This window comes from Equus caballus, chromosome 19, assembly GCF_041296265.1.
Source record: "Equus caballus isolate H_3958 breed thoroughbred chromosome 19, TB-T2T, whole genome shotgun sequence".
Classification (NCBI taxonomy): Eukaryota; Metazoa; Chordata; class Mammalia; order Perissodactyla; family Equidae; genus Equus; species Equus caballus.
The window spans coordinates 45,340,643-45,352,030 of NC_091702.1; the positions used below are offsets into that span (position 1 = coordinate 45,340,643).

Sequence of the window (11,388 nt, forward strand, 5' to 3'; positions counted from 1 at the left end):
CCAAGTTAAAGACCTAGACTTCACACTTAGTCACAGGTGTGAGGTCTTCCAAAGCTTCATTTTTTTTCATCTTTAAATAACAGCCTCGTGGGCATGTTGTATGGATTTAATAAATCCGCGTGGTAAAGAACCCAACCCCCGGGCCTGGCATACAGTAGGTACTAGGGAAACATTAGTCCTTCAGGATCAGTGGGTCCCAGTCTTCAAGCCCACACTCTCTTTGTCATACATCTCTCACCCTCTTCCCCACTCCTGGACACGTACACCTAGGGAGCTCTCCCCACACATCTGTTGGAAAATCTATAGTAGATTACCTCTCTTAAACCATATCCTGGGAAAATCTTGCCTGGGTGTTATGCAAAAATTGGATTTCAAGGTCACATATCATTTAAGTTTGGGAAATCCTGGGCTAAGCTGGTTTCTTTCCTGCAGGACTTCCAAAATCCCATAATATGATGAGGTACCTTATAAATCTCTGAAGTAGCTATAGTGTGCATTGCTTCCCAAACTTCCTCGCGAGTAGAATAGCTGTGGGGGGAGTATCTGACCTTGCTGTTCTTGGAAAAGCCTAGTTAATGACCCACACACTTGGCTGTGCATGGACCTCTGGGGTCAGGATCAGAGCATCTGCATTGTTTAGAAAAGTTCCCTGGGTAATTCTAATGTGTCCAGGCTGTAGATCAACATTTGAAGCCAAACTAGATTCCAGTGTGTTCCCAGTCAGCAGATCCTACATCAACTCTATATGATTTAATTCTTGAATAAAAAAAGCTAAGAATTAAAAAAAAAAAACTACTTAGCTTGTGCTGGGCATATCAATTCATAACTCTGAGTAAGATATTCACTACCATCTCAATGTAATTGTTGAAGGCAAGTGGCAATATTAAACTCTATTTTGCTTTTTAATTTGCCGCTTATGAAGATGACAGATTTTCTGATCAATATCACTCCCCCTACTTCAAATAGACATGATGAGTTTAAATTAAAGCACGAGAGGTCACAACACTCTTCACAAATGATGGAATATTCCACTTCAGCTCTTCCATTGCAACATGTCGGTCCTCACGATTGCAATAATTACATGTAATAAATTGTGGGAGAACGAGCAAAGCAAGTAGTTTAAGTGTTTGTGTGAACGTCTAGCGTTTTTCCAGGCATGAATAAAACTTTTAAAGAAATGTCAGGATCAAAGCAATGTCATTACTCTATTAAATTATTATGATGCAATATGTTATGAGGTTCTTTATGAGCAAGATGCTTCCCTCTGGCTTTGTACTGAATCCCGGGAAAGGAAACCTCTAGCATTTATTGTTAGAAAAACTTTTTGGGGTTTGTCATCAAGAACAGAGGAAACAGCACGGTTTCAAAGAGGTCCTGAGTCATTTTGATTTTGTTATTCTCTCCAAAGGTAAATTTGGGCTATCGTCTCCCTGCTTCTGGAGAAGTGTATCCTGAACCAATGGGCTCACCACGTGGTCCAGCAGACAGACCGTGACATCAAGGGTGCAGTCTGCATCTAAAGGGGAATATATTTGATGACCGTGTGTGTGTGCTCTCATGCGTGTGCACCTGTTGGAATACCAGAGGTGGTGAGACGGGGAATGAAGGCAGGGCTGTGGCAAGAGGGAAAGAGCAACAATGAGGAGGATATGCAAATGAATTAAGCTGGAGGTAGGGTGGGGAGAAAGGCATCAGGCTCACCTATTGGCAGGAAGTCCAGGACACTGCCTTCTTTTTTCTTTTTTTTTTTTTTTTGGGAGAAAGATTGGCCCTGAGCTAACATTTGTTGTCAATCTTCCTCTTTTCGCTTGAGGAAAATTGTGGCTGAGCTAACATCTGTGCCAATCCTCCTCTATTTCATGTGGGATGCCGCCACAGCGTGGCTTGATGAGCAGTGCTAGGTCCATGCCCACAATCCAAACCTGTGAAGCCCTGGGCTGCTGAAGCGGAGCGCACGAACTTAACCACTACGCCACTGGGCCTGATCCCAGGACACTGCCTTCTTATTTAAGCAGGGCTGGCTTACTGCTGTCACACAAGTAGAGCTGGAGATTGTTTCTAAAGAATCCATTAGTGACTAGACAGGTTTGGAGCTTAGAATGTAAGAGGCTCTAGACCGCAGGGCCTAGGACAGCTGGTGAGCATACTGGGAGCTAGGAAACTAACAGACAGTCACACGCACTCCAAGGAAGGTGCGGGATTACTGGTGGAAGCGTTTCAGCAGTCTGGGCCCCCAGGCTGAGCCATGAGAGTCACCCGGCTCTGCCCCTTCCTCCTGCACCAGGAGCTTCAGCCTCGGTCAGAGATGAAGGGAAAAGTGTGCAGAGCTGGACCCCCGCTCAGCTCATTCCTCACCCTCAGCACATTCCTCATCCTCACGCAGCACTTTATCTTGCCGCACTGCTCCCTGTTGAATAGGTTTTGTTAACATTTCCTAATTTTGTTTAGCTTGTGTGGTCAGATGAATCAAAAAGTATTTGCATAGATATATAGTAAGTTTAATGTTAAAATAAAATATAAAAAATGAGTCTTGCATTTAATGTTATTCATATCCAATAATGTGCTGCTTAGCAACTGGGCATGGATGCTAAGCAGTTGGTGTGTACAAGTTAGATTAACATTACTTTGACACATTGAAATAAATGTTTAGACTTTGCCTTGCTATGGGTATTCACCAATATCTATAACTAGCACCAATGTCAACAGCTTACTGAAAAAACAAACAACAATAAAACCACAGTTAAATCTTTATAGGGCCCTTCTGACAGGTTGTGTAAGGCCTGCAGCTGTCCCTTAGAGGGTAGGTTTAGGGTCCAAGAAAAATCACAACAGGTCTTCCCTGTACTCTTCCCTTGACATTTGAATATTAAGAAAAGGACAGTGTGGTGGAATAGGCAGTTATGAAGACCTGGATTCTTTGGCTGTGCTACTAATTGGTTTGGGCGGGTCGCAAACCTTTGTAAGCTCTGATTTCTATAAAACATGGGAGTAGAATAGAACTAGATTATCTAGAAAGGTTTTTATATTTTATAATTCTATGATTTTCTGTAAATGGGATGAAACTAATACCAAAGGTATTTGGAGGGGGGAAGAAGCATAGAAAGCATAGAATTTGCGTATTTTCAGCAAGGGGTCTGGGGGTTGGGGAGGCGCAGGAGAGGCACAGGAGGAGACAGCATCAGCAGCCTGGCCGCGTGGCCCTGTGCTGGGGCGGGGGGCTGCATATCATTTTTGTCACCACCTGGTGGAGCCAGCTCCTCGCCTCGTAGCCGCAGATCGACCCTCTGGGTTCCAAGGGGTTTTAACATTAATTTAGCGCATGGAATCAACAATAAAAAAGAAGGAGGAGAAAGGGACTCTAACCCAAAATATCAGAGTGAGTCACACACGGTGAGGATGTTATTTTGAAAAACTTCATTTCCCTGTTATATATAATATATAAGCCTGTGCACATCAGGACACAATGTATAATCGTTTTCTTTGGTTCATGATCAAAAATGTTAGAAAATACCTTGCTGATTCTGCTGCCTGCCCACAGTAGCCCCAGGGAGGTCTGGGTCTTTACTCATCTCTCTCCCCATCAACTACCCCCCTCTCAACTTCCTTTCTCTCTCTATCCGCCTCCCCCGCTCCGCTATTGCCTCCCGCTTTGCTGTTTCTCCTTGTTATCCACCCCTTCACTGTTCTCTCATTTCTCCTCTCCCTGGGTATTTTATCCCACATTCCCACCTCACTCTGTCTCCCTGCTCCCTTCCTGTGTTCCCCACCACCATGTCTGACTGCACTACCTCCACCCACCACATCTTCCTTCCCCTGCTGCAGTCTCATAGACACAGAGGTGACAAGACACAGTCTAACTGGGAGTGTGACAGCTGGCCCTCTCCCCACTTTGACCCAGGGTTGAGACGCACTCACAAACGCCTCCCTGTTGCCTCTTCAGCCTCCCTGCTAGACTCCACCACTCTCCTCCCTTGGAGGGCCTTTGTTCAAACCTTTTTCAACATCAAGGGAGCCATCACAGGCTGTGAAAATCCCCCCCGTCATTTAAATTCCATCTCAAATGCCCCCTCCTCGTGAAGCCCTTCCTATGACTCCAACTGAGGCTATGTCCTCTGCTCCTTTGAACCACATTTGTGCCCACCTCCACCTTATCACAGGTACCTAACTAATTCCCAGAACTCAGAGGGCAGAGCCTGGGTTTGATTCATCACTGGGACCCAGCTCCATCTCCAAACTAGCAAAGGGTGGGTCCAAGAAGGAACTCCAGGAAGGTGATGGAAATGTGGGACTGGTTCGCAGGCATTTCCCATCACTTCCTCCACCCTGCCTTCACCCCAGCTGCACACCACCCTCTGTTCCTGGCTGACCCTGGCTACCTGGGCCCCTGGTAGGCTGACCCTGGCCTGGCCAGGGCTCCCAGCTCAGGCCCACACAGCTCTGGCCCTGCTCCCTCAGCCTTGGGCTGGGGAACACCAGCCTGGGAATGCAGTGGGTGGTGCCCAAGGCCAAATCTAACAACTTCTGGCCAAGCTGGAGGGAGAGTGTGTGCAGCAGGGAGAGCTAGCACTGGTTGCTGGCCCCCTACTTGCCTTTCCAATCCTTGCTGAAAACGGACTTCTTCAGGTAAGTACTATAAGGACTTGGATGAAATGGGTTAAAGTGTTCCTCCAATTTGGGGATCCACATGCAAGCTGGTTAGATATGAACCACACCAACCAGATCTGGCAATCCCAGTTGGTGGTCTATGGAGTGGCGGAAGGGGAGAGAGCACTGATGGGTGTGGGGGGGCCTAAACCCCCAGAATCTATGCCTTATCTTTAAAGGAGGGGGTGTCACATATTGGGCAAGGCATTGGCTTCTCTCAGGGTCTCAGTGTCCTTATCTGTAAGTGGAGATGGTTGTACCGGCCGGTGAAGAAGACCCTCAGCCCTGACAGCAGAGATTTTATAAAAATGTTCCTGCTCAGTCTCACATACAGCCATATCTCCAAATAACTAAAAAGGGAAAAGGAAAGTTCCGATTTAACTTTGACGAGCATTTTAAACAAACAGCTGCCCTTACCAGAGCTAAGAATCTCATAATCAAGGCAAACTGAAAATAAATGATTTTCCTGAATTACAAGTTGTAGTTGGTCAAAGTGGGGGGACGGCATTAACAACACCCTCACCCTTTGGGGGATCTATCTCTGGGACACACTATCTTATCTGAGTGCTCCTGGAAGGCTTAGCAAAATGCTGTAGAAATGGACCTAGTTCTTGTGTAGATAAAGTTTCATGCTCTTCCTATTTAGCTCTGTAGAAAAGAGATGTAGTACAAAAGTGGGGAGAGAGGAGGGTAAAGACTAAGTATCATTCTGCTTAAACCTCCAAAGTGTGTTAAAACCGCTACTTGTAGGTATTAAATTCTACACATTGAATTGTTCTTCTTTGTAGAAATTTTGGTGTTTGACAATTTCTCCATTCGATACCTATATAGGCAAAGGACCTTGAGAAAGATAACTCTCTCTTTCTCTCTCTCTCTCTGTCTCTCTCACACACACACACAGAACTAATCTTGGGTGTCATTTTTCAAAGTGACACCATTTAAAAGGATCAATACTAACTTGCTGAGATATTTAACATATTCGTCATATCACCCTTGGTCTAGGTACTAATTTCCTGGGGACTCAGCTAATTGGGTTATCCAGGCAATGCCAGTCTCAATCCCTCTGCCTCTCAATCTCTCCATCTCCTGGTCTTCCTCCCTCCCTCCCTCTCTCTCTGGACTTTAAGCAGATAACCTGAGCTATGCACCAGAAATGAGAGAAGTATGTTTCCCTGTTAGATAGCACTTAATTGTAACTTTGGAAAGATGCAAACAATTGGGGTTTTAAAAAAAACCTTGGATATTTTCAGGTTAAAAAGTGATCATTTCAGAAAAGCATTCCTGAGAGCAAACAGGTGTTTGGACCATTCTATGCTCCTCTTATTAAGAAGCTCCCAGGAAATTCCTTCATTCAGATATTCCATTATTTTGCTTGTCTAGAAGGTTCTAGTCATGATGTGGAAAAAAAATCATACCTAATGGTTTTCCCTGCCTTGAGACTTTCACAAACAAAAGACTAAATTATGACTTGAATGGCATTAGCCATAAGTCTGCAAATTGTAATTCTATTTTTTAGTCCTGTCCGTCTGTCATCCATCCATCTATCCATCCATCCAACATCCATCCATCCATCCATCTATTCATCCACCCAACATCCATCCTTACTTAAGGTTTACCGTGTGCCCGACACTGGGGTTATGCAGTGAAAGACATGGTCTCTCATGGAGTTCAGTTCCTGGATCTTCAAAGGTGGCTTAGTTGCCATTGTCTCTCTTATGTATTAGAGATTTTAGAGACGTTATGCTTTCTTCATTAATCAAAATTTGTATAGCATAAGTAGAAAGCCTATATTATGAGTAGGGTAAAGCCTTAGCCCTCTAGATCCTGTAGGGAATTAATATACAGCTTGATTTTCTTTGATGTTCCCTTAAGTTGTGGATAATTTAAAAAAGCTGTTTTTTTTGGTGGATCCCTTCCTAAATGCATTACGGCGTTCCTTACTTTTTAATGCAGAACATACTAATGATTCAGGGTTGTTACTAATATCAATTATTATGCTATACTGTAACACAGTGGCTGTGGTGGGCTCTATATTGGGATACGGGATCGTTTGCACCAATACTGAGGAGCCCTCGACCACTATGATTTTGGGGGGTTCTTTGCCTATTTTTTTTTTTCTGAAGTTCATCTGTCTTCTTTCTTGTCAGGTCTTACTTGATGCTGCCGGTATCAAATGCCTTGATCAAGTTCTTGATTCTTAGTTGCTGCTTCTAAATTGCTAGGGCTTGGAAACAATCTAACCAAGGGGTAAGGTGGCTTTCAGGGAGGAAAGAAAGGGGCTTTTATGAAAAGATAGGAACTTTATCTTTGTGCTATCTCTTTTGGCTGCTCAGAGGCTGGTTTTTATTTTCTTCTTGTTTCTTTATAATGTTATAAATAGGTAACATTTGCTGGGTAGCTGTGTTTTTGATAATTGAATTTATTCCTGTACAGAATGCAGCACTCCATATGGTTTGACTTGACTTTTTCAAAAGAGTTTCTTAGAACTATATTTTGTAACTGGTAGGTAGACTTTCAGCTATTTAAAAAGCTACCAAATTGTTCACCATGGCTTACTAGAGTGACATCATGAAACCAGAATAAGAGGCACGGGTATGCTAGATATTTTGTTAGAATTGGTCATTTTGAAATGAATATTCTTTCCCTTACAGACTGATTTGGCAAAAGCAGGACTCAAAGGAAGTGCACACTATCATCTCTAGATTCCTATGCTTAGCCAATTTGGTAAGAATATGGGGAAAGTGAGACTTGTTGACTAAATCCCAGGGATCATAAATCAGAAAAGTAAAGTCACATGACTCACTGCTTACCAGTCTGATGTCTTCTCAGATATCCTGGGGGAGATGGGATAATGCTGAGCTGGGCTCAGATGATGCAATTTGGGATCAATAGTCAAGAATGGCCTTATTGGGATCTTCCTAAATAGGCATGAGGAGAGAAAATTTCTACATCTGGAGATTTCCAGATAAACCAAATGGAGGATGTTAAAATTTGTGATTAAAAAAAAAAGACTTGGGGACTGGCCCGGTGGTGTAGCGGTTCAGTTTACCCACTCTGCTTCTGTGTCCCGGGGTTTGCCGGTTTGAATCCCAGGCATGGATCTACACAGTGCCTATCAAGCCATGCTGTGGCAGGCATCCCACATATAAAATAGAGGAAGATGGGCACAGATGTTAGCTTAGGGCCAATCTTCCTCAAAAAAAAAAAAAAAAAAGACTGAGAACTCTTTTTTCTTTTTCTTCTTCTTCTTCTCCCCAAAGCCCCCAGTACATAGTTGTATATTCTAGTTGTGAGTGCTTCTGGTTGTGCTATGTGGGACGCTGCCTCAGCATGGCTTGATGAGCGGTGCCATTTCCGCGCCCAGGACCTGAACCCACGAAACCCTGGGACGGTGAAGCGGAACGCGTGAATCCAACCACCCGGCCATGGGGCCGGCCCCAAGTCCGGGAACTTTTATTAAGTACTCCAGAAAGTCAGAAGGATTTTTCCCCTTGAGCTTACTGCTTTCATAATCTGACAAGGTTAACATGTCCGGGGAGCTACATATTTTATGTTCTCTTTAAACTGATACGATTTGATGACACAACAGGGGATTAATAATCAGAAGGTGACAAGAGAAGAGTGACTCTCCACTCCTTATTTAAACCTTTTAGAACTCAGGATCTTTTATACCCAACTCTTGCTTGCCTCTTAGTTATTCTTAGCAAAGGCCCTACTGAGGTCTCATTTTCTGGAGCTGAGCTGTCCAATATGGTAGCCATCTAAATTTATTAAATTAAATAAGGTTAAAAATTCAGTTCTCAGTAGCTCTAGTCACATTTCAAGTGTTCAGTAGTCACACACGTCTAGTGGCTACTGTACTGGACAGCACAGACATGGAACATCTCCATCATTGCAGAAAGCTCTGCTGGACAGTGCTGTTGTAGCATCTTGCCTCAGGGTGGCTGCTACACCTGTACCCGTGGCCTCCTCAGGAACTCTTGGAGCTGGCAGTTTTATCTCCAGCATGACTACTTAACTCAGGAGAAGCCTTGACTAGCCTGACTCCAGGACTTCCTCTGAATTGTATCCTACAACGCTGAACGTCTACCTTTGAGCCCTTCTCTGCAGCAGGCTCCTGAGAGAGCTCGAGGACTTTATGCCAACATTATTCCTTGTGTCCTGAGATTCTATTTGTCTTTTGAAAACTGTGTCATTTCCATTAGTTGGTTAAATAACTAATCAACCAACATTCTTGCTAACCCTCTGTTAACAATGGAACATGTTGTTTAGTCTGCTGTGGAGGAGATAGTTAAATCAAGGCGGAAGCTGGAGAGAATCAGTTATGAGGTTTTAGGGTTCTATGGTTCTCCTTATTTCACCAAAACATACAGGGTCGATCAATGTTCTCACCTATAAGCTGTCTAGAAATGGGTTTCATTAGGTATTTTGATTTTCTATTATCTATCAAAATTTTTTTTTATGTTGTTTTGGTAGAGGGTGGGGATGATGGAATAGTTGGGGATAGAGGAAACACTTAGGCTGAAAGAAAACTCCAATGGAATTTGAAAGCTAAGGCCCACAAGGTAGAATGGTTAGGCTCAGATGAATTCTGATGTCAGGATTCCCCATAGTTTTAATGAGTAAAAGCTACTTTATGTCCTCAAAGCCTAATTATCATTTGCATGAGGATGTTGCCAGTCAGGTCCCCAAGGAGAACTCGTTTTGCAGGGGAGGGACACTGTTGAATACTTGACTTCACTCTCCACTAGGAATTTCTTTTTGGACAATTGCAGAGAAAGAGGGATGAGTGAGAAAGAAGTCTGACAGCAACCGACATAGAAAATTTAACAGGTAATACTTTACCAAGCAAGATTTACCAGTCAGCTTTGCTCCCCTTGTTGGGAAGCCCTGTTGTTGGGTATTTACAGCCCTAAAGGTGTTCTGCCGAAACCCTCCACCAACCTACTTGTTATGAAAATCGTAGATCTCCTGGATGTTGCCAAAGATGACATGCTCTTTATTGAGGATCCCAGGGGGGATCTCCTCCACGCCACTGGTCATTTCCCACAGGTAGGTCTGTAAGAGAGCAACAATTTCATCACTGGCAGTACTGTCACGTGAAATACAGACAAAATAAACAGGCCTTCAAACTTGTGGAGTCAGACAGACTGGGAAGGCACGTAGTGTGTAAAAAGCGAGATGGCAAACAAACAGAAAGGAAGGAAAGAAAACCTGAATGTTCCATTACCTTGAACTATTGCTAGGGAAACTCACATCATGAACTTTGGCAAGAGCACAAACGCCACACTTCTTATTATATCAACTGTGTGTGTGTTTGAGTGTGTGTTGGGGGAGGACGCAGATTTCAGACTCAACTTGAGTTCATTGACTGGTCAGGGTTTTTATGTTGAATTTGAATGTCTTACATACTTTTTTTTGCTAGGTCTTGCTCCAGTCTGAGAGAATTTTCTTTTCAAAAGCACCTTAAACTCCCGTGCAATTACTATTGACTGTGGGCGGCGTTCCTCTGGTTGGCTTTTTAGACGCTAAGCTCTGGGTGAAGACAAAGGACACTGAGCTCCCCTGGAGGACTTGACACTGGCAAGGATGTCATACTTCCCATGCAGCTGTGAACTGATGACCGCAAGACTTACCTCTAAGCACTCATGTAAGTCCCTTACATAAGCTTTCTCTGTCTGGAGTAGTTCAGCCATAATGAATCTAGAAGGAAACAAATGGGCTTTTAGTTGGTCAGAGATATAATACCCCTCTTCCTTCAAACTTTACTTCCCCACTCCAGCATTTATGACAGTCTTGAATACCCTATTTTTCTACTTTACCAACATACGTCTCTTCCTTTCTTCAAAACTCCTTGCCTCTGAGTCCCCCTCAGTCTGATCACTTGCTCTGCATCCCTTCAGCATGTTCGTGCCCAGCTAGTCCATATCCTCTCTCACTTTCCTACCCTAATTCTACCATTTTGTGCTTCTGTGCTGATATGCATGTGTTCTCAGTTGCATGTTTGTGTGTTTGCATGTGTGCACAAGCATGCAGCACCATTCACATTCATTCTCACCAACTAGATAGCTCGAATCTCTGCTTCCTACATTCTCTTACAGCTCCCAGAATGATGATTTCTGTTTGGTAGAACTGTTGATTTGTACCCAAAACAGTTTGCAGTAGCCTAAGTTAAATGGGGTTTAAAAGTCAGGAACAGATGCCCAATACACCACCACTGAGACTGGGGGTTTAGCAAACTTTTTCTGTAAAAAGCTAGATAGCAGTATTTGTGGGCCATTCAGTCTCCGTCACAACCACTCAACTTTGCCGTTGTAGTGTGAAAGGAGCCACAGACAATATGTAAAAAAAAAAAAAAGTGGATGTGTTCTAATAAAACTTTATTTATGGACACAAAAGAATTTCACCTAATTTTCACATCACAAAATACTATTCTTCTTTTGATGTTTTTCAACCATTAAAAAATATAAAAAATAAATTTTAGCTTATAGGCTATATAAAATAGGTGATGGGTCATATTTGGCCTGTGGGCCATAGTTTGCTGACCTCTGGCCTAGATTATCTGGTTCGCTTCAACATTATTTCTAATGGGGCCCATTCACAACACACACTGATGCGCACGAAGCTCAGCATGTGATCACAAGCGTAGCACAAGTTAACAATGTGGAGCAACTGCTCTTCAGTCTCCATAAAGAGAAGCCTGTTCTACACCTCTGCCAGGAGAGGGCTCCCCTCCTCCGTGGG

General features: G+C 43.5%; 1 protein-coding gene and 1 long non-coding RNA gene across 45 annotated transcripts in view; one reads left to right on the forward strand and one right to left on the reverse strand.

The window, feature by feature from the left end:
* KALRN (kalirin RhoGEF kinase) overlaps positions 1-11,388 on the reverse strand; it is a 641,465-nt gene that overhangs the window by 231,314 nt on the left and 398,763 nt on the right. For all 43 annotated transcript variants that reach the window (XM_070243654.1, XM_070243649.1, XM_070243655.1 and 40 more), the window contains 2 exons: positions 10,281-10,347; positions 9,593-9,702 (listed from right to left, as the gene is read on the reverse strand). In XM_070243654.1, the coding sequence (XP_070099755.1) occupies positions 9,593-9,702; positions 10,281-10,347 (177 nt within the window). The remainder of the gene's footprint in view (positions 1-9,592; positions 9,703-10,280; positions 10,348-11,388) is intronic.
* Positions 4,500-10,205, forward strand: LOC138919218 (uncharacterized). 2 transcript variants are annotated; one of them, XR_011429216.1, is made up of 5 exons: positions 4,527-4,623; positions 7,296-7,368; positions 9,396-9,477; positions 9,611-9,696; positions 10,070-10,205. It is a non-coding gene; the product is annotated as an uncharacterized lncRNA (long non-coding RNA). The 2 variants fall into 2 exon arrangements; XR_011429217.1 differs by lacking the exon at positions 7,296-7,368 and having other exon boundaries at positions 4,500-4,623.